This window comes from Muntiacus reevesi, chromosome 2 (genome assembly GCF_963930625.1).
Source record: "Muntiacus reevesi chromosome 2, mMunRee1.1, whole genome shotgun sequence".
Classification (NCBI taxonomy): Eukaryota; Metazoa; Chordata; class Mammalia; order Artiodactyla; family Cervidae; genus Muntiacus; species Muntiacus reevesi.
This window is the reverse complement of record NC_089250.1, coordinates 90,610,664-90,632,112: the sequence shown is the minus strand read 5'-3', so window position 1 is coordinate 90,632,112 and position 21,449 is coordinate 90,610,664. Positions and strand designations below refer to the sequence as shown.

At 40.7% G+C, this 21,449-nt stretch overlaps 1 protein-coding gene and 1 pseudogene across 2 annotated transcripts in view; one reads left to right on the top strand and one right to left on the bottom strand.

Annotated features, from left to right (window-relative positions):
• FMN2 (formin 2) overlaps positions 1-21,449 on the bottom strand; it is a 358,232-nt gene that overhangs the window by 143,173 nt on the left and 193,610 nt on the right. For both annotated transcript variants that reach the window (XM_065919853.1, XM_065919854.1), the window contains exon 7: positions 5,351-5,438. In XM_065919853.1, coding sequence (XP_065775925.1) covers positions 5,351-5,438 — 88 coding nt within the window. The remainder of the gene's footprint in view (positions 1-5,350; positions 5,439-21,449) is intronic.
• LOC136158072 (histone-lysine N-methyltransferase SETMAR-like) lies at positions 2,370-3,521 on the top strand (annotated as a pseudogene).

Below are 21,449 nucleotides of genomic sequence, written 5' to 3'. Positions count from 1 at the left end.
GTTTACCTTTCACTCAGGGATTCTTATCTTCAGAGCTTCCAGAGAAGCCTGTTAATCTGCCACACCATAAAACTCACTAGGCAAGGTCTGTATTTCACTGGTATGATTATCTGGCTGCAATATTCATTCCCTCTCTGGGAACTACAGAGGTTATGCTACAACTTGATGCTCTGACTAACCGTACTCAACAGGATTTACAAGACTATCAAAAAGCTATTTCAGCCCTTGAAGCTGAACAAATACAAATTAGAAAGGTGATTTCACAAAACAGATTGGCTTTAGATATTCTAATGGCCTCACAGGGAGAAACATGTGCTATTATTCATACCCAATGTTGTACACATATACCAGTTCAGTTCAGTCACTCAGTCGTGTCCGACTCTTTGCAACTCCATGAACTGCAGCACGCCAGGCCTCCCTCTCCATCACCAACTCCTGGAGTTTACTCAAAATCATGCCCATCGAGTCGGTGATGCCATCCAACCATCTCATCCTCTGTCGTCCCCTTCTCCTCCTGCCCCCAATCTTTCCCAGCATCAGGGTCTTTTCAAATGAGTCAGCTCTTTGCATCAGGTGGTCAAAGTATTGGAGTTTCAGCTTCAGCATCAGTCCTTCCCATGAACACCCAGGACTGATCTCCCTTAGGATGGACTGGTTGGATGTCCTTGCAGTCCAAGGGACTCTCAAGAGTCTTCTCCAACACCACAGTTCAAAAGCATCAATTCTTCGGTGCTCAGTTTTCTTTATAGCCCAACTCTCACATCCATACATGACCATTGGAAAAACCATAGCCTTGACCAGACAGACCTTTGTTGACAAAGTAATGTCTCTGCTTTTCAATATGCTGTCTAGGTTGGTCATAACTTTTCTTCCAAGGAGCAAACGTCTTTTAGTTTCATGGCTGCAGTTACCACGCAGTGATTTTGGAGCCCCCCAAAATAAAGTCTCTCACTGCTTCCATTGTTTTCCCATCTATTTGCCATGAAGTGATGGGACCAGATGTCATGATCTGTTTTCTGAATGCTGAATTTTAAGCTAACTTTTTCACTCTTCTCTTTCCCTTTCATCAAGAGGCTCTTTAGTTCTTCTTCACTTTCTGCCATAAGGGTGGTGTCACCTGCGTATCTGAGGTTATTGATATTTCTCCTGGCAATTCTGATTCCAGCTTGGGCTTCTTCTAGCCCAGCATTTCTAATGATGTACTCTATACCAGATATGAGTACTAATGTTACTCACTTTACTAAACACATGAACAAGATGATTCAGGCTATGGATTCTCCTGAAGCCTCAGTCGCCTCACTTTTGGAAATGTTAACTAGCCCCCATGGTGGAAAACTGTCTTAATCATAATCATTCTAACTGTTCTGTTTTTACTGTTTGCTCTCTGCATCTGTAACTATGTAACTGGATTTATTTCCAACCTTGTGAAAGCTTTTAAGTTACAAATGGTTGTCCAGGCTCCTAGAGTGCCGCAGCCTCCTTCAACTATTATTTGGGGCCCCTGGATTGGAGACCCTCGATATGAGGTTTAAGAGAATACGTTGCCTCAACAATTTAGGGACAGCGCCCCATCACAGCAGGAAGTAGTTATAGAATGAAAATGAAGCCCCTTTCCCCTAGCAACACAATATTCCTAAAAGAAAAGGCGGGGGGGGATGAGAGTCAATTTTTAGGCAGGTTGCTAAGAAGTCCAGGGTCCCTGAGGAGGAGAGAGGGGTCTGCAATTCTCAAGCAAGAGGAAAGGACAAATGTCTTTTTTTTTTTCTCTACATTCCTTAGTCTTAGTCACATAAAACTTTTTTTCCTTTAATTCCTGAACTAATGATTAAGCAACAACACAACTCAGCTTAAACTCTGCACTAAAGATTATATAACAACATATATATAACTGCTTGAGGACAGTTTCTCCTTCCTGAAAACTTTCTGACTAATCCTGTTATCTTAAAATGTAAATTGTGAGAGTGGGTCTGATAAAATTTTTACAATCTTGAGACATTCTTTTGATTTATTGTAATAACTAATTTAAAAAGCATATAGCTCCCTTGCTAAAGACTTGCAAGGAGGTAATCCCCACCCCCTTCTGATGTCTATGGTAGAAGCTTTCTCTGCCCCTCTTCACTGTAACAAAACTCCGCTACACACACACAAAAGTAATTGAAGTTTTGCACTGGTGAAATATGCCATTTGGTATTAGAATACATTCTTAAATAAATATGGTTCTGTTTATCTTATTTCTCTTAAATAAATTATGGTTATGAGTATATATGTATATATATATACATCATCTTAGTGCACATTTTTCACTTTATGTTTCTTTGCTAATGACTTATTACTTGCTGTTTATTTTATACTTATTTTAGACTAGGGAAATGATGTTAGACAAAAAGCAAATTCAAGTGATTTTCCTGTTGAGTAAATAATGGGCTATAAAGCAGTGGAGACAACTTATAACAACTCATTTGGCCCAGGAACTACTAACACAGTTCAATGGTGGCTCAAGAAGCGTTGCAAAGGAGATGAGAGCCTTAAAGATGAGAAGTACGGTGGCCAGCCGTTACAAGTTGACGAGGACCACTTGAGAGCCCTATCAAAGCTGACTCTCTTACAACTACACGAGATGTTGCTGAAGAACTCAACGTCAACCATTCTACTACTGTGCAGCATTTGAAGCAAAATGGAAAGGTGAAAAAGCTTGGCAAGTGGGGGCCTCATTTTGTCGCTCAGTTGCTCAGTTGTGTCCGACTCTCTGCGACGACACGGACTGCATCATGCCAGGCCTCCCTTGTCCTTTACCATCTCCTGGAGCTCAAACACAAGTCCATCAAGTAAGTGATGCCACTGCGTGCCTCATGAACTGACCACAAATCAAAAAAATTGTCATTTTTGAAGTGTCATTTTCTCTTATTCTACACAACAAAAACGAACTATTTCTTGATCAGATTGTGACATGTGATGAAACGTGGATTTTATACTACAGCTGGTGACAACCAGCTCAGTGGTTGGACCAAGAAGAAATTTCAAAGCACTTCCAAAAGTCAAACATGCACCAAAAAAGGGTCATGGTCACTGTTTGGTGGTCTGCTACCAGTCTGATTCACTACGGCTTTCTGAATCCCAGCAAAATCGTTACATCTGAGAAGTATGCTCAGCAAATTGATGAGCTGCACTGAAAACTTTAAGGCCCGCAGCCAGCTTTAATCAACAGAAAGGGCCCAGTTCTTCTCTACGACAATGCCCGACTGCACTCCACACAACCAACGCTTCAGAAGTTGAAGGAATTGGGCTGTGAAGTTTTGCCTCATCCACCGTATTCACCTGACCTCTTGCCAACTGATTACCACTTCTTCAAGCATCTCAACAACTTTTTGCAAGGAAAACACTTCCACTAAGAGCAGGAAGCAAAAAATGCTTTCCAATAGTTCACTGAATCCTGAAGCACAGATTTTTATACTACAAGAATAAACAAACTTATTTCTCGATGGCACAAATGTGTTGATTGTAATGGTTTCTATTTTGATTAACAAAGATGTGTTTGAGCCTAGTTATAATGATTTAAAATTCATGGTCCCAAACTGCAACTACATTTCCACCAACCTAATACTTCCTGGCATCTGCCTTTGCATCCTGTTCCATGACAATGGCCTCCATTGCTTCAGCTTGAGAAACTCTCCTCACCATCAAAGCAGTTTAATAAAAATTTAAATTGTGGTTGAGCTACTCCTCTAGTGACAGGGCATGCCAAGCTTGTGCTATTTATGAGTTACTCCACACATTATTTTAAGTCAACCAAATAGAATCCATATACATAAAGTGGTAAGCTGGAAAGCCAAGTAAATCTTTTCACGATTTATAAATCGTATTTTGTTTACAGGTAAACTGGCATTCCATTGGAAAATTTAATCTGCTTTAAATCTACTCTAAGGCTCAGAATAGCTTAAAGGACATTTGAATATAAATTTGACTCCTTTATTCACCTTGGGCAGTATCTTTCAGCACAACGTGATAGAATGATATTGATAGGGATATTTGTCTAGAGCAAAGTAGAGTCGAGTATTAAAACACTGACACAAAAACCGTTTTAAAAATGGTAAAAGCCAGCCTAATTCCAAATATAGAGAATATTTTATAAGCCTGGTTAAAGATGTAAATTAAAACAACACCATTAAGGAAATAACAAAAGGTTACCATATCACTGCTTCCATGGGTCTGGATAACCAACAATATGTAAGTGGTCAAGAGTAATTTGAAACTATCTTTGATGGATACTAGAAAAAAATAACACGGGTAGAGAAGCCTAGTGGTTACATTCTAGTTATCCAAGGAATTGAAAAAAGAGGGACCACTTGTCCATACTAAAAAGTTACACATAATAAAGCTGCTTTAGTGATTCCTTCAGCATCTCATAGCCTATCAGAACCAGAGAAGGAAGAGAACACACCCTATCACCCCCTCTTTGCCTTATGGACATCTGAGACAAATGGTCATGTAGTCTCTTGAACAGTTCTGAGTTTTCGTTTAGTCACTACATATGGCAATCCAGTCTACTCTTTGACATCTCCAATCATAAGATCATTTTAAAAACAAGAATCTAAAGACGCTTTCCTGTAACTCTTACACTGGTTTTAGCTGATCTATTAGAAAGTCTTAGGTTTACTTCCTCTTCACTGTGTTAGCTCAGCAAACATCTTTTGCTCACCCTCAGAGATTTTCCTCTCCTGTGGACCATCCTCCCCAGGTACTGTCAGGGGCTGAGACGCAGCCCACACCTGAATCTCAGCAGTGTTCACCAGTCCTTTTTCAGACATGACATGGAGCAGTCCATCAGGTGCAGAGCACGGTGAGACTAGCATTTCTTATGAATCAAAAGTTAAGTATTCACTGATGCAGACTAAACATGTAACATGAGAATTAGGCTCTTAAGAAGACGGAGAAATAACACAAGAGTCAATTTACCCATAACTCTTTCAGAAACGATCATGGCAGAAAGTTTGGTAGCACTCAGAGGAAACACATTAATCTCAATACATACAGAAAATCTAAGTATGAAATAATTTTTCTACTTCAGCCTAAATTTGAATATTCAAAAGCTGAAATTTTAGTTCTCACTTGGTGATGTTTTAGTCACTAAGTCGCATCTGACTCTTGTGACCCCCTGGACTGTATCTTACCAGGCTCCTTTGTCCATGGGATTTCTCAGGCAAGAATACTGGAGTGGGTTGTGATTTCCTTCTCCAGGAGGTCTTCCCAACCCAGGGATAGAACTCTTATTTCCTACATTGCAGATTGTCTCCTGCATTGCAGGTGAATTCTTTACTTGCTGAGCCAGAGGGGAAGCCCATATTTCACTTACCATGTTGTATATCTTTCATATCTAAGTGAAGGCTAGACATCAATATTCCAACTGCTTGAGACCTTTTGTTGCTTAGTAATTTGACAACCTGCTCAAGAAAGAAAGGAAAAGGACGCAATGTTACTTGAACTCAATTATATGCTTAATATCATGCAATCTTTATCCAAAATGAGAAACAAATAACTTAGAATTGTTAAAGTATCAGAACTGATACGAAAGAGCTCTTGGATTTTGCATTTCCTGTCTTCAATATTCCCACCTTCACATCGCTCTTCATTACCCGCACCACTGTTCTTCTCACCAGCCTTTTAAGGGCCTGATTTACCAACAATGAAAGTTCTAACCACCTAGAAAATTAGATTGGTCTCTGTAAAATAACACTTATACATCTGATCATTTGCAGCCTGAGATTTTAAAAGAGTTCTTTGATTTTAAATGCAGAACTTTGAAATATTGGCCAACAGTAAAGGGAAAAATAAAAGTACTCAGAGGATCTATTAGATCAGGTTAGTTTGACCACAAAATAGAATATATGCAGTTTTTTTTTATGCAGTTTAATGCAGTTTGCTTTTTTTGTTTGTTTGTTTTAGAAAGCTCACTATTTTACTGGCCATTGCTCTCATTCTGCATTTGACTCACAGTTTGTGAGGAACTTTCCAACTAATTAAAAATGATACAATCATCAAATCCAATGGGTTGTGTTAGCTCAATCTTAGATCTTTCCAGAGAGTCCAGAAGAATTAGTCCACAGAAACCCGATAAGTTTCCTAACACAGATGTGGGCATGTTTAAATTATGTTTTTCAGAAAATAACACGCCACTGACAATTCCTACTTATGACACTATTGCGTCAGATACCAATCATGTGTAGGGCAGCAACCTCTATTTACTCTCAGGATTCCATGATAAATTTGCTTGGAAAAACACTGGAGTAAAAGAAAAATGTCTATGGTCAAATTCCAGAAGTGACAGCTGCCGTAAGTTGATCAATCAGGAAACTAATAAAATAATCCTGGCCAACTGTCACACAAATTACAGCATAGTACTCTTTTTTTTTTTTTTTAAATTTTTCATTTATTTTTATTAGTTGGAGGCTAATTACTTTACAATATTGTAGTGGTTTTTGTCATACATTGACATGAATCAGCCATGGATTTACATGTGTTCCCCATCCCGATCCCCCCTCCCACCTCCCTCCCCATCCCATCCCTCTGGGTCTTCCCAGTGCACCAGCCCTGAGCACTTGTCTCATGCATCCAACCTGGGCTGGTGATCAGTTTCATCCTTGATAGTATACTTGTTTCAATGCTGTTGCTCTGAACATCCCACCCTCACCTTCTCCCACAGAGTCTTAAAGTCTGTTCTGTACATCTATGTCTCTTTTTCTGTTTTGCATATAGGGTTATCATTACCATCTTTTTAAATTCCATATATATGCATTAGTATACTGTATTGGTCTTTATCTTTCTGGCTTACTTCACTCTGTATAATGGGCTCCAGTTTCATCCATCTCATTAGAACTGATTCAAATGTATTCTTTTTAATGGCTGAGTAATATTCCATAGTGTATATGTACCACAGCTTCCTTATCCATTCGTCTGCTGATGGGCATCTAGGTTGCTTCCATGTCCTGGCAATTATAAACAGTGCTGCGATGAATATTGGGGTGCACGTGTCTCTTTCAGATCTGATTTCCTCAGTGTGTATGACCAGGAGTGTATTGCTGGGTCATATGGGCCAAAGATCTAAACAGACATTTCTCCAAAGAAGACATACAGATGGCTAACAAACACATGAAAAGATGCTCAACATCACTCATTATCAGAGAAATGCAAATCAAAACCTCAATGAGGTACCATTTCATGCAGTCAGAATGGCTGCTATCCAAAAGTCTACAAGCAATAAATGCTGGAGAGGGTGTGGAGAAAAGGGAACCCTCTTACACTGTTGGTGGGAATGCAAACTAGTACAGCCACTATGGAGAACAGTGTGGAGATTCCTTAAAAATCTGGAAATAGCATAGTACTCTTAACAGGAATAATAGCATTCTTGGTTCCTATCAGGGATATGGGTAGAGAATAAGTCAAACCCTTTCAGAAGTTGTTCACTCGCTAAGTCATGTCCAACTCTGCAACACCATGGACTGCAATGGAGCAGGCTTCCCTGTTCTTCACTATCTCCTGGAGTTTGCTCAAACTCATGTCCATTGAGTCAGTGATGCCATCCAACCATCTCATCCTCTGTTGCCTCCTTCTCCTCATACCTTCAATCTGTCCCAGAATCAGGGTCGTTTCTAATGACTCAGCTTTTCCCATCAGGTGGTCAAAGTATTGGAGCTCCAGCTTCAGCATCAGGCATCAGTTCTTTCAATGAATATTCAGGGATGATTTCCTTTAGGATCGACTGGTTTGATCTTGCTGTCCAAGGGACTCTCAAGAGTCTTCTCCAGCACCACAATTAAAAAGCATCAAATTCTTCAGTGCTCAGCCTTCTTTATGGTCCAGCTCTCACATCCACACATGACTACTAGAAAAACCATTGCTTTGACTATACACAGACCTTTGTCAGCAAAGTTATATCTCTCTTTTTTAACATGCTGTCAAGGTTTGTCATAGCTTTTCTTCCAAGCAGCAAGTGACTTTCAATTTCATAGCTGCAGTCACCACCTGCAGTGATTATGGAGCCCAAGAAAATAAAATCTGCCACTGTTTCAACGTTTTCCCCTTCTTTTTGCCATGAATTGATGGGAATGGATGCCATGTTCTTAGCGTTTTGAATGTTGACTTTTAAGCCAGCTTTATCACTCTCCTCTTTCACCTTCATCAAGAGGTTCTTTAGTTCCTCTTCACTTTCTGACAACAGGGTAGTTTTATCTGTATATTTGAGGCTATTGATATCTCTCCCAGCAATCTTGATTCCAGCTTGTGCTTCATCCAGCCAGGTATTTTGCATGATGTACACTGCATAGAAGTTAAATAAACGGGGTTACAATATATAGCCTTGACGTACTCCTTTCCCAACTTTCAACCAGTCTCTTGTTCCATGTCCAGTTCAAACTGTTGCTTCTTGATATGCATACACATTTCTCAGGAGGCAGATAAAGTGGTCTGGTATTCCCATTTCTTTAAGAATTTTCCACAATTTGTTGTGATCCACACAGTCAAAGGCTTTAGCATAGTCAATGAAGCAGAAGTAGATGTTTTTCTGGAATTCTCTTGCCTTTGCTCTGATCCAAGAGATGTTGGCAATTTGACCTCTAGTTCCTCTGCCTTTTCTAAATTAAGCTTGAACATTTGGTAGTTTTCAGTTCATGTACTATTTTATCCTAGTTTGAAGGATTTTGAGTATTCCCTTGTTAGCATGTGAGATGAGTGCAACTATATGGTAGTTTGAACATTCTTTGGCCTTGCCCTTCTTTGAGACTGGAATGAAAACTGACTTTCTCCAGGCCTGTGGCTACTGCAGTCTTCCAAACTTGCTGGCTCATTGAGTGCAACACTATAGTAGCTTCATCTTCTAGGATTTGAAATAGCTCAGCTGGAATTCTGTCACCTCCAATAGCTTTGTTCATAGTAAGGCCTCCTATGACCCACTCGACTTCATACTTCAAGATGTCTGGCTTTAGGCAAGTGACCATACCATAATGGTTATCCAGGTCATTAAGGCCTTTTATGCACAGTTCTTCAGTGTATTCTTGCCACCTCTTGTTAACCACTAAAACTCCACAGTTATTTCTGCAAGCTTCCTGAGGAAAGGGGCATTAATACCCCATGAGAGGCAGCACCTCATAAAAGGAAAGCCACAGAAATTGATTCCCAGGTTGCTCTTTAAATATTTTATTCAACTTAGAACTTGAATTTAAATCCATTCACCTTAACTATTTTTTTAAATCAATAACCATATCCTCTGGAGAGATGAAAAATAGAAACTTAATATCAGAAAAGCAGAAGGCATGTATTCTGTTAAAAAATGTTTCTCACTTCAGATAAATTATAAATATAATCTGGATCCCATCTGTGCTACTATGACAAAACTGCTTTTCCTAAGATTTTCTATCACCCCCTGATTCCTAAATACACAGAAATGGCTGCATCCATATGTCATTTGACCTTCCTGAAGGGCTGACATGTTTATTACACCCTTACAAAAACTTTGGTTAAAAGTAATTTCTAAGCCTCAACTAAAATTGGCCTTGGGAAGGCCAGCAAAGGGAGCTCTCATGCCTACCAATTACCCTGAACAAGAAGGGAGGGTCCCCCTAGCTTCAAGAGGTGTGTGTGTGTGTGTGTGTGTGTGTGTGTGTGTGTGTTAACTCACTCAGTCCTGTCGGACTCTATGCAATCCCATGGACCAGGCCACCAGGCTCCCGTGTCTATGGGATTCTCCAGCCAAGAATACTGGAGTGAGTTCTCATTCCCTTCTCCACGGGATCTTCCCGACCCGGGGATCACGCCCTGGTCTCCTGCATTGCAGGCAGATTCTATACCATCTGAGCCACCAGGAAAGCCCATTTCCGAAAGGAAGGGGCCTCTGCTTTCCTGGTAGGAGGAAGAGAGATATTCTACCTGCTGGGTAACAAGTTCAGCCAGTGGAAAACTCTGTAGCACAGCCAATGAGAAAGCTGAACTCTCACTTTCATCCAATGAATTTTCATAGAGAACAGCCTTGCCCACTCCTCTGTTTCTCTATACAAGCTCCTCCCCTTTGTCCTCAGTATTTCCCTGTGGTCCAAAGCTTGTATTTATTTCCCCAATTACAAGTCCTCTAACAATTTCTGAATAAACTTTTGCTGGTGAGACAACTGGTTATTTTATTTTTAAAGTTGTCACTGTCTACTGCAGGGTTCCTGCCAGCCCTAAGGCCTTTTGAAAGTGATCTAACTTCACATTAAATATTGGCATATCCCAGAGTTCCATTGTCAGCTCCGTATTCTCTTTAATATATGATGTCTATTTTCTCCTCCATCAACATATATGCCTGCATTTACATAACTATTCTTTCAACAGCCATCTTCACCTCAGCTGTATGCTATGGATATTTTTCTAACAAACATCTTCCACTTTGATTACCCACACACATTTTCATTTCACATATCTAATACCAAACTGCTTATTTAACTTATATGCAGAGTACATCATGGGAAACGCTGGGCTGGAGGAAGCACAGCTGGAATCAAGATTGCTGGAGAAATATCAGTAACCTCAGATATGCAGATGACACCACCCTTATGGCAGAAAGCGAGGAGGAACTAAAAAGAGTCTTGATGAAAGTGAAAGAGGAGAGTGAAAAAGTTGACTCAAAACTCAACATTCAGAAAACTAAGATCATGGCATCTGGTCCCATCACTTCATGGGAAGTAGATGGGGAAACAGTGGAAACAGTGTCAGACTTTAATTTTTTGGGCTCGAAAATCACTGCAGATGGTGATTTCAGCCATGAAATTAAAAGACGCTTACTCCTTGGAAGGAAAGTTATGACCAACCTAGATAGCATATTAAAAAGCAGAGACATTAGTTTGCCAACAAAGGGCCGTCTAGTCAAGGCTATGGATTTTCCAGTGGTCATGTATGGATGTGAGAGTTGGACTGTGAAGAAAGCTGAGTGCCGAAGAAATGATGATTTTGAACTGTGGTGTTGGAGAAGACTCTTGACAGTCCCTTAGACTACAAGCAGGTCCAACCAGTCCATCCTAAGGGAGATCAGTCCTGGGTGTTCATGGGAAGGACTGATGCTGAAGCTGAAACTCCAGTACTTTGGCCACCTCATGCGAAGGGTTTACTCATTGGAAATGACCCTGATGCTGGAAGGGATTGGGGTCAGGAGGAGAAGGGGATGACAGAGGATGAGATGGCTGGATGGCAACACCGACTCAGTGGAAATGAGTTTGGGTAAATTCCGGGAGTTGGTGATGGACAGGGAGGTTTGGCATGCTGCGATTCACGGGGTCGCAAAGAGTGGGACACGACTGAGTGACTGAACTGAACTGAATACCAAACTTATCAATCCCACCCCCAAAACTTATCATCAATCTTAATCCTCAAACCTACTCAGTTTCTCCTCTTTTATTCCATATCTTGAGATCATGCACCACCGCTTTCAATCCACCATCAAAGTCAGAAATCCCGAAATCATTCTAGAACCACCTCCCCTTCTTCCCCTGTATGTTCTGGTCTGACAAGTCCTGTCACCTTTAACTTTGATACAGCTTTGGAATCCATCACTTCCTCTTTCAATTCTAATATTAGCATTTACTTCCATATTATAACTTGCATAGATTGATGCAAGATATTTCTAATTGGTCTGCCCAAATCTAGTCCAGTAGTTCTCAAGGTATATTTCCTGCAACAGCAGGCATCATAACCACATGGGAATTTATTAAAAATGCAGAATCTCTATAAAAAACCTGCTTGTCAGAGATCTGGGCACAGAAAGAATCAATCAGCATTTTAAAAAGCCTTTCAGGCGATTTTAGAATAAATAATGAGTCTCATCTCTTTCTATCCATTCTCCAAACCAATATCCAAGTACCACCTCTAAAAGTGTCAATATTTCCATGCCACCCTCTTGTCTTTTAAACCTAGTTCAGTTCAGTCGCTCAGTCATGTCCGACTCTTTGCAACCCCATGAATTGCAGCACACCAGGCCTCCCTGTCCATCACCAGCTCCCGGAGTTTACTCAAACTCATGCCCATCGAGTCAGTGATGCCATCCAGCCATCTCATCCTCTGTCGTCCTCTTCTCCTCCCGCCCCCAATCCCTCCCAGCATCAGAGTCTTTTCCAATGAGTCAACTCTTCGCATGAGGTGGCCAAAGTACTGGAGTTTCAGCTTCAGCATCAGTCCTTCCCATGAACACCCAGGACTGATCTCCCTTAGGATGGACTGGTTGGATGTCCTTGCAGTCCAAGGGACTGTCAAGAGTCTTCTCCAACACCACAGTTCAAAAGCATCAATTCTTTGGCGCTCAGCTTTCTTCAGAGTCCAACTCTCACACCCATACATGACCACTGGAAAATCCATAGCCTTGACCAGACAGACTTTTGTTGGCAAAGTAATGTAAGAGGCTCATAAATAAGGGGAGGTTACATAACCTCTTCATAGACTGTTTCACAGCTCATACTTGGAACTTGCTTCTCCTTGTATAATTCAAATGAACTCAATTAAAAGCTATATGTGACATTTAAATGCAAAAGATTATATATAGGAAGAATGATTATGAATCACCTTCCAAAAAGCATAATATGGGAGAGAACAGATGTCTAAAAGGATCAATTCCACAATTCCCTGGAGTTATTCAACCTAATACAAAAAAAGTACCATCATCATTTATCTCTCTCTCTCTCTCTCTCTCTCTCTCTCTCTCTCTCTCTTTTAACACACTGAGTAACAAAATCTTGAAGCTATCAAACGACAAGGTTTTTAGAATCCAGTAACTACATAGACAATGGAGATGAAGGACCTGACTCTTACAAAATGATCTCAGAACTCTTAGATGAAATGCAAAAAATACAGAGTTAGCAGATTTTAATATTCCAGAATGCAATTTACAGATTCAATGCAATCCATGTCAAAATACTACTGGCATTTTTCACAGAACTAGAACAAATAAACCCAAACTTGCATGGAAACACAAGACTCCAAGTAGCCAAAACAATTTTTAGGAAAAACAAAGCTGGAGCTATCACATTCCTTGATTTCATTCTGTACTATAGCTACCTTAATCAAAACAGGATGATGCTGGCACAAAAAAAAACAGACACATAGATCCACTTAACAATATAGAGACTATAAAAATAAACCTGACCATATATGGTCAAATTTATCTACAACAAAGGAGGCAAAAATATATAATGAGAAAAGATGATTTCTTCAATAAGTGGTGTTGGAAAAACTGGACAGCTATATGCAAAAGAATCAAAGCAGACTACTTTCTCACACCACATGGATAAAGACTTAAGTATAAGACTGGAAGCCATAAAACTACTAAAAGAAAACACAAGCAGTATGCTGTTTGAATCTGCCTTCAGTGCAGGAGACCCAGGTTCAATCCCTGGGTTGGGAAGATCCCCTGGAGAAGAAAGTGGCAACTCCCTCCAGTGTTCTAGGCTGGAGAATCCCATGGACAGAGGAGCCTGGTAAGCAGTCCATGGGGGTCTCAAAGAGTCGGACACAACAGAGCAACTAACACACTATGCTCTCTGACATCAGTCTTAGCTATATTTTTTTGGACATGTCTCCTCAGGTAAGGAAAACAAAAGCAAATGAATGGGACTACATCAAACTAAAAACTTTTTGCACAGTGAAGGAAATGAAAGTGAACGTGAAAGTTGCTCAGTTGTGTCTGACTCTTTGTGACCCCATGGACTGTATAGTCCATGGAATTCTCCAGGCCAGAATACTGGAATGGGTAGCCATTCCCTTCTCCAGGGGATCTTCCCAACCCAGGGATCGAACCCAGGTCTCCTGCACTGCAGGCAGATTCTCTACCAGCTGAGCCACCAGGAAAGCCAGAAGGAAATTAAGAATGACAACAAAAAAAGGCTGCCTAACTGAACGGAGGAAGACATTTCCAAATGATGTATCTGATAAGGAGTTAACATCCAAAATATCCAAAGAACTCATACAACTCAACATCAAAAAACCTCAAATAGCCTGATTAAAACATTGGCAGAGAACCAGAATAGACATTTTCCAAAGAAGACATAAACATGGACCATAGACACATGAAGAGATGCTCAACATCACTAACCATCATAGAAATACAAATCAAAACCAGAATGATCTAACAGCTCATACCTGTGAGAATGACTATAAAGGCTGCTACAGTTATGGTGTTATTATCAATTTCTCCCTTTATGTTTGTTAATATTTTCTTCATGTATTTACATGGGCCATGTATTTACATGCAAACCAGGTGCATATACACTTACAATCGTTATATCTTCTTGCACTGACCCCTTGATCATTATTTAATGCCATTCTTTGTGTATTGTTACAGTCTTTTTTTAAAGTCTATTTTGTCTAATAAGAGCACTGGTACCCCAGAATTCTTTTCGTTTCCATCTGTGCAGAATACCTTTTACCCCTTTCACTTTCAGTCTGTGTGTGACTTTAGATCTGAAGTGGGTCTCTTGTAGGTATCACATATATGGGTCTGGTTTATGTATCCATCCAGCCAATCTCTGTCTTTTGATAGGAACGTTTAATCCTTGTACATTTGAAGTAATTATTGATATGAACTTATTGCAATTTTGTTAACTGTTTATGAATTATTTTCAGTTGTTTTCTTCTTTTGTTCACTTGTGAGTTGATGACTATCTTAAGAATTAGGTACCTTTAGATACCAATTGGAGAAAGACATGACAACCCACTCCAGTACTCCTGCCTGGAAAATCCCATGAACGGAGGGGCCTGGTACGTTACAGTGCATGGGGTTGCGAAGAGTTGGACATGACTGAGTGACTTCACTTTCACTTGTCACTTTCATGCATTGGAGCAGGAAACAGCAACCCACTCCAGTATTCTTTCCTGGAGAATCCCAGGGACGGCGGAGCCTGGTGGGCTGCCGTGTATGGGGTCGCACAGAGTCGGACACGACTGATGCGATTTAGCAGTGGCAGCAGCAGCAGATACCAATTACTTTTCTCTGTTTTTGTGTGTACCTATCATAGATTTTTGGTTTGTGGTAACCATGAGGCTTACAGACAATAAAAATTTCTCTCTGTACACACACACATATGCGTGTGTGCTTATTTCTTTGTCTGTGTGTGTGTGTGTGTGTGGCATTTTAAACAGTGTTTGTTTTTTTTTAAGAGAGGGTACAAAGGAATCCTTGAAATTAGAGGACAACCTGAGCATGCATACTTTGAATAAGCTCTTCTAGATACTCTCATATCCTGACCTTATACTTACTTCAATTCCTTACTTCTTAGTTTGGGACCCATTGCTCAAAATATTTAAGATAAAACAATCAGAAGAGTGGTATTTGATCTGCTGTCACTGATGAGATCCCTAATTCTACCCAGTTAACTTGAAAATGCACTTCACATTGGCAGTGGGAGAAAAGGTATGGCGAGATCAATACAAGTCTATCACTCCTAGGAGACAAATAAGCCAGACCACACATCCTGCTGACTGGGGGGTCAGTGTCATCATCTTTGCATAAGAAGAACAATATGTTCCCAGGACAGCAGTAACAATAAAAATACTAATAATTTCCCTGGAGTCGTTGTCACATAGGCTATGTCCATGCTAATATTTCTTAATTTATTATTTTTATTGAAGTATAGCTGATATACAATACTATATAAGCTACAGGTGTACAATATAGTGATACACAATTTTTAAAGGTGATGTTCCATTTGCAGTATTGTAAAATATTGGCTATATTCCCCGTGCTGTACAATATATCCTTATAGTTTATTTTACACCTATAATTTATATCTCTTATTCCCCTACTCCTTTATTGATCCTCTCCCTCTATTCCCTCCTGGTAATCATTAGTATGCTCTCTATATCTGTGAGTCTCCATCTCTTTTTTTTGTTGTTGTTATATTCACTAGCTTGTTGTAATTTTTAGATTTCAAGCATAAGTGATTTCATGATATTTGTCTTTCTCTATTTCACTTAGCACGGTGCCCTCTAAATCTATTCATGTTGCTGCAAATGGCAAAATTTCATTCTTTTTTATAGCTAAGTAATGTGTGTGTGTGTGTGTGTGTGTGTGTGTGTGTATGTGCACATACACACACACACACACACACACACATATATATATAATACAACCTATATCCACTTACCTGTTGATGAACACTTAGGTTGCTTCCATATCCTGACTATGATAAACAATGCTACTATGAACACTGGAGTGCATATATCTTTTTAAAGTAGTGTGTTTGGTTTTTTGGGGATATATAGCAGGAGTGTAATTGCTCAGTTATATGATATTTCTTTTTTCAGTTCTTTGAGAAACCTCCATACGGTTTTCCACAGTGGCTGCACCAAATTACATTCCCACCAATAGTGTACAGGGTTCCCTTTGCTTTACATCATCATCAACATTTGCTATTTGTGCTCTTTTTGATGACAGCCATTCTGACCAGTGTGAGGTGATACCTCATTGTGGTTTTGATTTCCATTTCTTTGATAATTAGCCATGTTGAACATTTTTAATATGCCTGCTGGCCACCTTACATCCTATTTGGAAAAGTATCTATTACTATCTTTTGCCTGCTTCTTAATCACTTAAAAAAAAGACACTTGTTTTCGGTTGCACTGGATTTTCATTGCTGCATGCAGGTGTTTTCTAGCTGCAGTAAGCAGGGGCTACTCTCCAGTTGCAGTGCACGGGCTTCTCACTGTAGTGGCCTCTCTTGTTGTGGAGCATGGGCTCTAGGGCACATAGGCTTAGTTGCACTGTGGCATGTGGGATCTTTCCTGACCAGGGATCAAACCTGTGTCCCCTGCACTGTAAGATGGACCCTTAACCACTGGACCATCAGGAAAGCCCTCTTTGCTTTTCAGATATTGAGCTCTATGAACTGTTTATATATGTTGGATATCAATCCCTTATTGGTCATATCATTTGCAAATATTTTCTCCCATTAAGTAAGTTATCTTTTTGTTTCACTGATGGGTTCTTTTGCTGTGAAAAAGGTTTTAAGTTTAATTAGGTCCTTTTTATATTTCCTTACATTTTCTTTGCTTTAGGAGACAGATCCACCAGTACACTTTGAAAGAGTGTACTGCCCATGTTTTCCTCTAGTTTTATAGTAGCTAATCTTATACTTAGGTCTTCAATCTGTTTTGAGTTTATTTCTGTGTATGGTGTTAGAGAATATTCTAACTTCATTCTTTTACATGTAGTTGTCCAGTTTTCCCAGCACCACTTACTGAAGAGGCTATCTTTTCTCCACTGTATATTTTTGCCCCCTTTGTCACAGATTAGGGGACCATAGGTACATGGGTTTATCTCTGGGTTTTCTATCCTTTTCTATTCATTTACATGTCTCTTTCTATGCTGATATCATACTATTTCGATTACTGTAACTTTTTAGTTATAAGTGATTATTTTAAATTTCTGATCTCTTAAATTCAAACCATTTTTAGCAACACTGCATTTTTTACTCCCTGCCCCCAAGTTCACTATTTTTGACATCATATTTTATACATCCTGTAGCTACTCATCATGGGTATAGATGATTTTACTACTTTTGTCTTTCAGTCTTTAAACTAGCTATCTATGTGGTTGTTCTATTATTTTTAATGTGCATTTGCCTTTATCAGTGAGATTTTTCCTTTTGGAATTTCACATTTCTAACTGTGGCCTTTTCTTTCCAGGTTAGAAAAGTCCCTTTAGCATTTCCTATAAAGCCAGTTTGGCAGTGCTAAACTATTTGAGCTTTTGCTCATCTGTAAAACTCTTTATATCTCCTTCAAATCTGAATGATAGCCTTCCCCTGGTAAGGTATTCTTATTGTAGGTTTTTTCTTTACAACACTTTAAATATATCATGCTACTCTCCTCTGGCCTGCAGTTCTCCTGAAAAGTCAGGTGACAGCCTTATGGGAGTCCTCTAATAAAAACTAGTTGCTTTTGCCTTGCAGATTTTTATTTTCTTGCTTTATTTCAATTTTTGACATTTTAATTACAATGTGTAGACACCATTGGGTTGTTCTTGTTTGGGACTCTCTGTGTTTCCTGAATCTGGATGTCAGTTTCCTTCCCCAGGTTAGGGAATTTTTCAGCTATTACATTTTCAAATAAGTTCTCTGCCTATTTATTTCTCTCTCCTCCTCCAGGGACCCCTGTAATGTGACCATCAGGATGCTCAGTGTTGTTCCAGAAGTCTCTTAAACGCTCATTTTAAAAACTTTTTCTTTTTTCTCCTTTGAGTAATTTCCATTATTTTGTCTTCCAGTTTGCTTATCCCTTCCTCTGTATCATCTAATCTGCTATGGATTACTACCAGTGTATTTTTAAATATTTGTGTATATATTTGGCTGAGCTGGGTCTTAGATGTGGCATGCCAAATCTTTTAGTTGTAACATGTAGAATCTCTCTCTTTCTCTTTTGTTTTTTTGTTTTTTTAGTTGCAGCATGTGAACTCTTGGCTGTAGCACGTGGGATCCAGCTCCCTGAAAAAAGTGAAGGTGTTAGTCACTGAGTCATGTCCAACTCTTTGCGACCCCATGGACTATAGTCCACCAGGCTCCTCTATCCATGGAACTCTCCAGGCAAAAATATTGGAGTGGGCAGCCATTCCCTTCTCCCGAGGATCTTCCCAACCCGGGGATTGAACCCAGGTCTCCCACATAGCAGATAGATGCTTTGCTCTCTGAGCCACCAGGGAAGCCCTGACCAGGGACCAAGCCTGGGCCCTCTGCATTGGGAGAAGAAGCACTTAGCCACTGAACCACAAGGGAAGTCCTGAGAATATTTTTAATTAAAGTTACGGTATTCTTCAGCTCTTTAGATATATTTGCTATTTATTAGAAATGGCTGACCTTCTACTGGGTTCATGCATTCTTCTCCAGATTTCTTTGATGATCTTTGCCTTCATTACCTTGAACTCTTTATCAGAGAGGTTGCTTATCTCCACTTGACTTAGTTCTTCTTCGGGGGTTGTGTCTTTTTCCTTTATTTAAAACATGTTCCTCGTTCATCTCATTTTTCCTAATTCTCTTTTCATTTATATATGTTTGGTTGGTTACGTTTCCTGATGTTGGAAAAGGGGCCTTATGCAGGACACACACTAGGGTCCCAGCAGCACCCTCCTGTAAATGCTCTGGGGTGCCCCCTTTGCGGTTCTGTGGGTCCTCCTGTTGTGGAGGGTTAACTACTGTGGGTGCACTGGTAGGTGAGGTTGTACCCTGGCCCATTGGTTGACAGATCCCATCTAATGTGGAGGCTGCATCTGTTGTTGAGCAGGCTTAGGCCCTGACACAGTTGGCTGCATGGCCCAGGGAGTCCTGGTGCCGGCTCAGTAGTGGACAGGGAAAGGTACCAGGGTGGGTGGATGGCTGTGGGCTTGCGTTAGCCTGCGGGGGCTTGGTGGGAATCAAATGGGGAGACAGCATCTCAGGCATGCTGATGGGTGGGGGTGGTTTCTGATGCAGCTGGCTGCAGGGTCCAGAGTTTCTCGGAGCTGGTGTTAGCCCACTGGTGGGTGGAACCAAGGCCCAGTGCATCTTGGGGCTGGTGCAGACCTTTTGGTGGACAGAGCCAAGAACCAGGCTCTCTGGCTGTGGGGTTCAATGGTTCTGGAGCTGCTATCAGCCATCTGCTCTGTAGGGCTGGGGCCCATGGTGTCCAGGGCTATTGCTGGCCCACTGATGTGTAGAGCTGTGTCCCAAGATCTCTGTCTGAAGGTTTCTGGGGGTCCCGTAGCTGCTGTCAGCCAAGTGAGGGGTAGAGCTGGGTCTTGAGATCTAGACTTCCAGACCCAGGCATTCCAGATCTTGAGTCAGCCCACTGATGGGAATGTCTGGGTCCTGATAGCTGGCTGCAGGATTCACTGGTGGGGGGGCTGCCTCATGCCCCTCTGTTGGGCAGGGCCTGGTCCTGGGGCAACAAGGGGATTAGGGAGCCCAGGGCAGCCAGCCTGCTGGTGGGTGGCCCTGTGTCTCTGCCCCGTTAGCTGCCTGGCCTAGGGCATCCCAGGAGCGGTGCCGACCGCTGGTTGAGGGGCCAAGTCACGGCACTAATAAGCTAGAGGGAAGATTCCAAAGACGGCATCTACCAGCTCCAGTGTCCACGTGGAGAAAGAGCTCCCCAAAGGCTGTGCCATTGTCCTTGTTCCCAGGGTAAGGCCCAGCTGCCTCCAGTCTCTCTGGAAGACTGTCCACAACTAGTAAGAGGGTCAGCCCCTGGTTCCCTTCAAACTACTGATTCTGGCCTTTAAGGGCAAAGTCTCTGCTTCCCACAGCCCTTGGGCTCTCTCTAAAGCAAGGCCCACTGGCGTTCAGAGCCAAACATTCTGGGGGATCATCTGCCCCAGGGTAGGACCTGTGGGTGGGGAAGCCTGATGTGCGGCTCAGACCCCTCTCTCCTGGGAGAGAATCTCCACAATTGTGGCTATTCTCCTGCTTGTGGTTCACCTGCCTACTGGTGCTGGTCTTGACTAAACCTCATATTTGCCCTTCCTGCCCCTCCTGCGGCTCCTTTCTTATGTCTGTAGCTGTAGATGGTCTTTTCTGCTGGTCCTCTGGTTGTCTTCATAGACAGTTGATCTATAAACAATTTTAATTTTGAGGTCCTCATGGGAGGTCAGGTTTTCTTACTGCACCATTTTAGCCATTCCAAGTCTGGTTTTACCGTTTTTCTTTTTTTAAAATGTTATCTCTAAGAAATAATAGGTGCTTGCTAAACTTACTGTGGTAATCATTTTTTGATGTATGTGAATCAAATTATTATGCTGTGCAATTGAAACTTATAGAGTGCTGTAAGTCAATTACATCTTAATAAAACTAGGAGAAAAAACATTTGAAGTCTACAAAATTAGGACATATACCAGGAAAGGGGATTATTTTAAATCAATTCAAATTCACATCAGATTCAGTTAATATTCTTAATGAAATTTTTATCTTAGACATCCTTTTCATGAAGGACTGTGTAAGAATTATGAACATGGAATCTGTAAAATAAAGGGTTATTTCTTAAACTTAAACTTGAACATAAATCACATGGAATCCTTTAAAAATGCACTGAAATAAAAACTGTGATAAAAAGTCTTCTGACAAACAAAAGCCTAGGGCCAGATGGCTTCACAGGCAAATTCTATCAAACATTTAGAAAAGAGTTAATGCGTATTCTTCACAAACTCTTCCAAAAACTGCAGAGGGAGGAACACTCCCAAACTCATTCTACCAGGCCACTATCACCCTGTTACCAATACCGGACAAACTTATCACAAAAAAGGAAAATTACAGGCAAATATCACTGATAAATATAGATGCAAAAATCCTCAACAAAATAATAGTAAACAGAATCCCAGAAACAGAACAAGAAAAAAAAGGAATCAAGATTGGAAAGGAAGAAGTAAAACCACCACTGTTTGCCTGTGACATTATGCTTTACATAGAAAATCCTAAAGATACCAC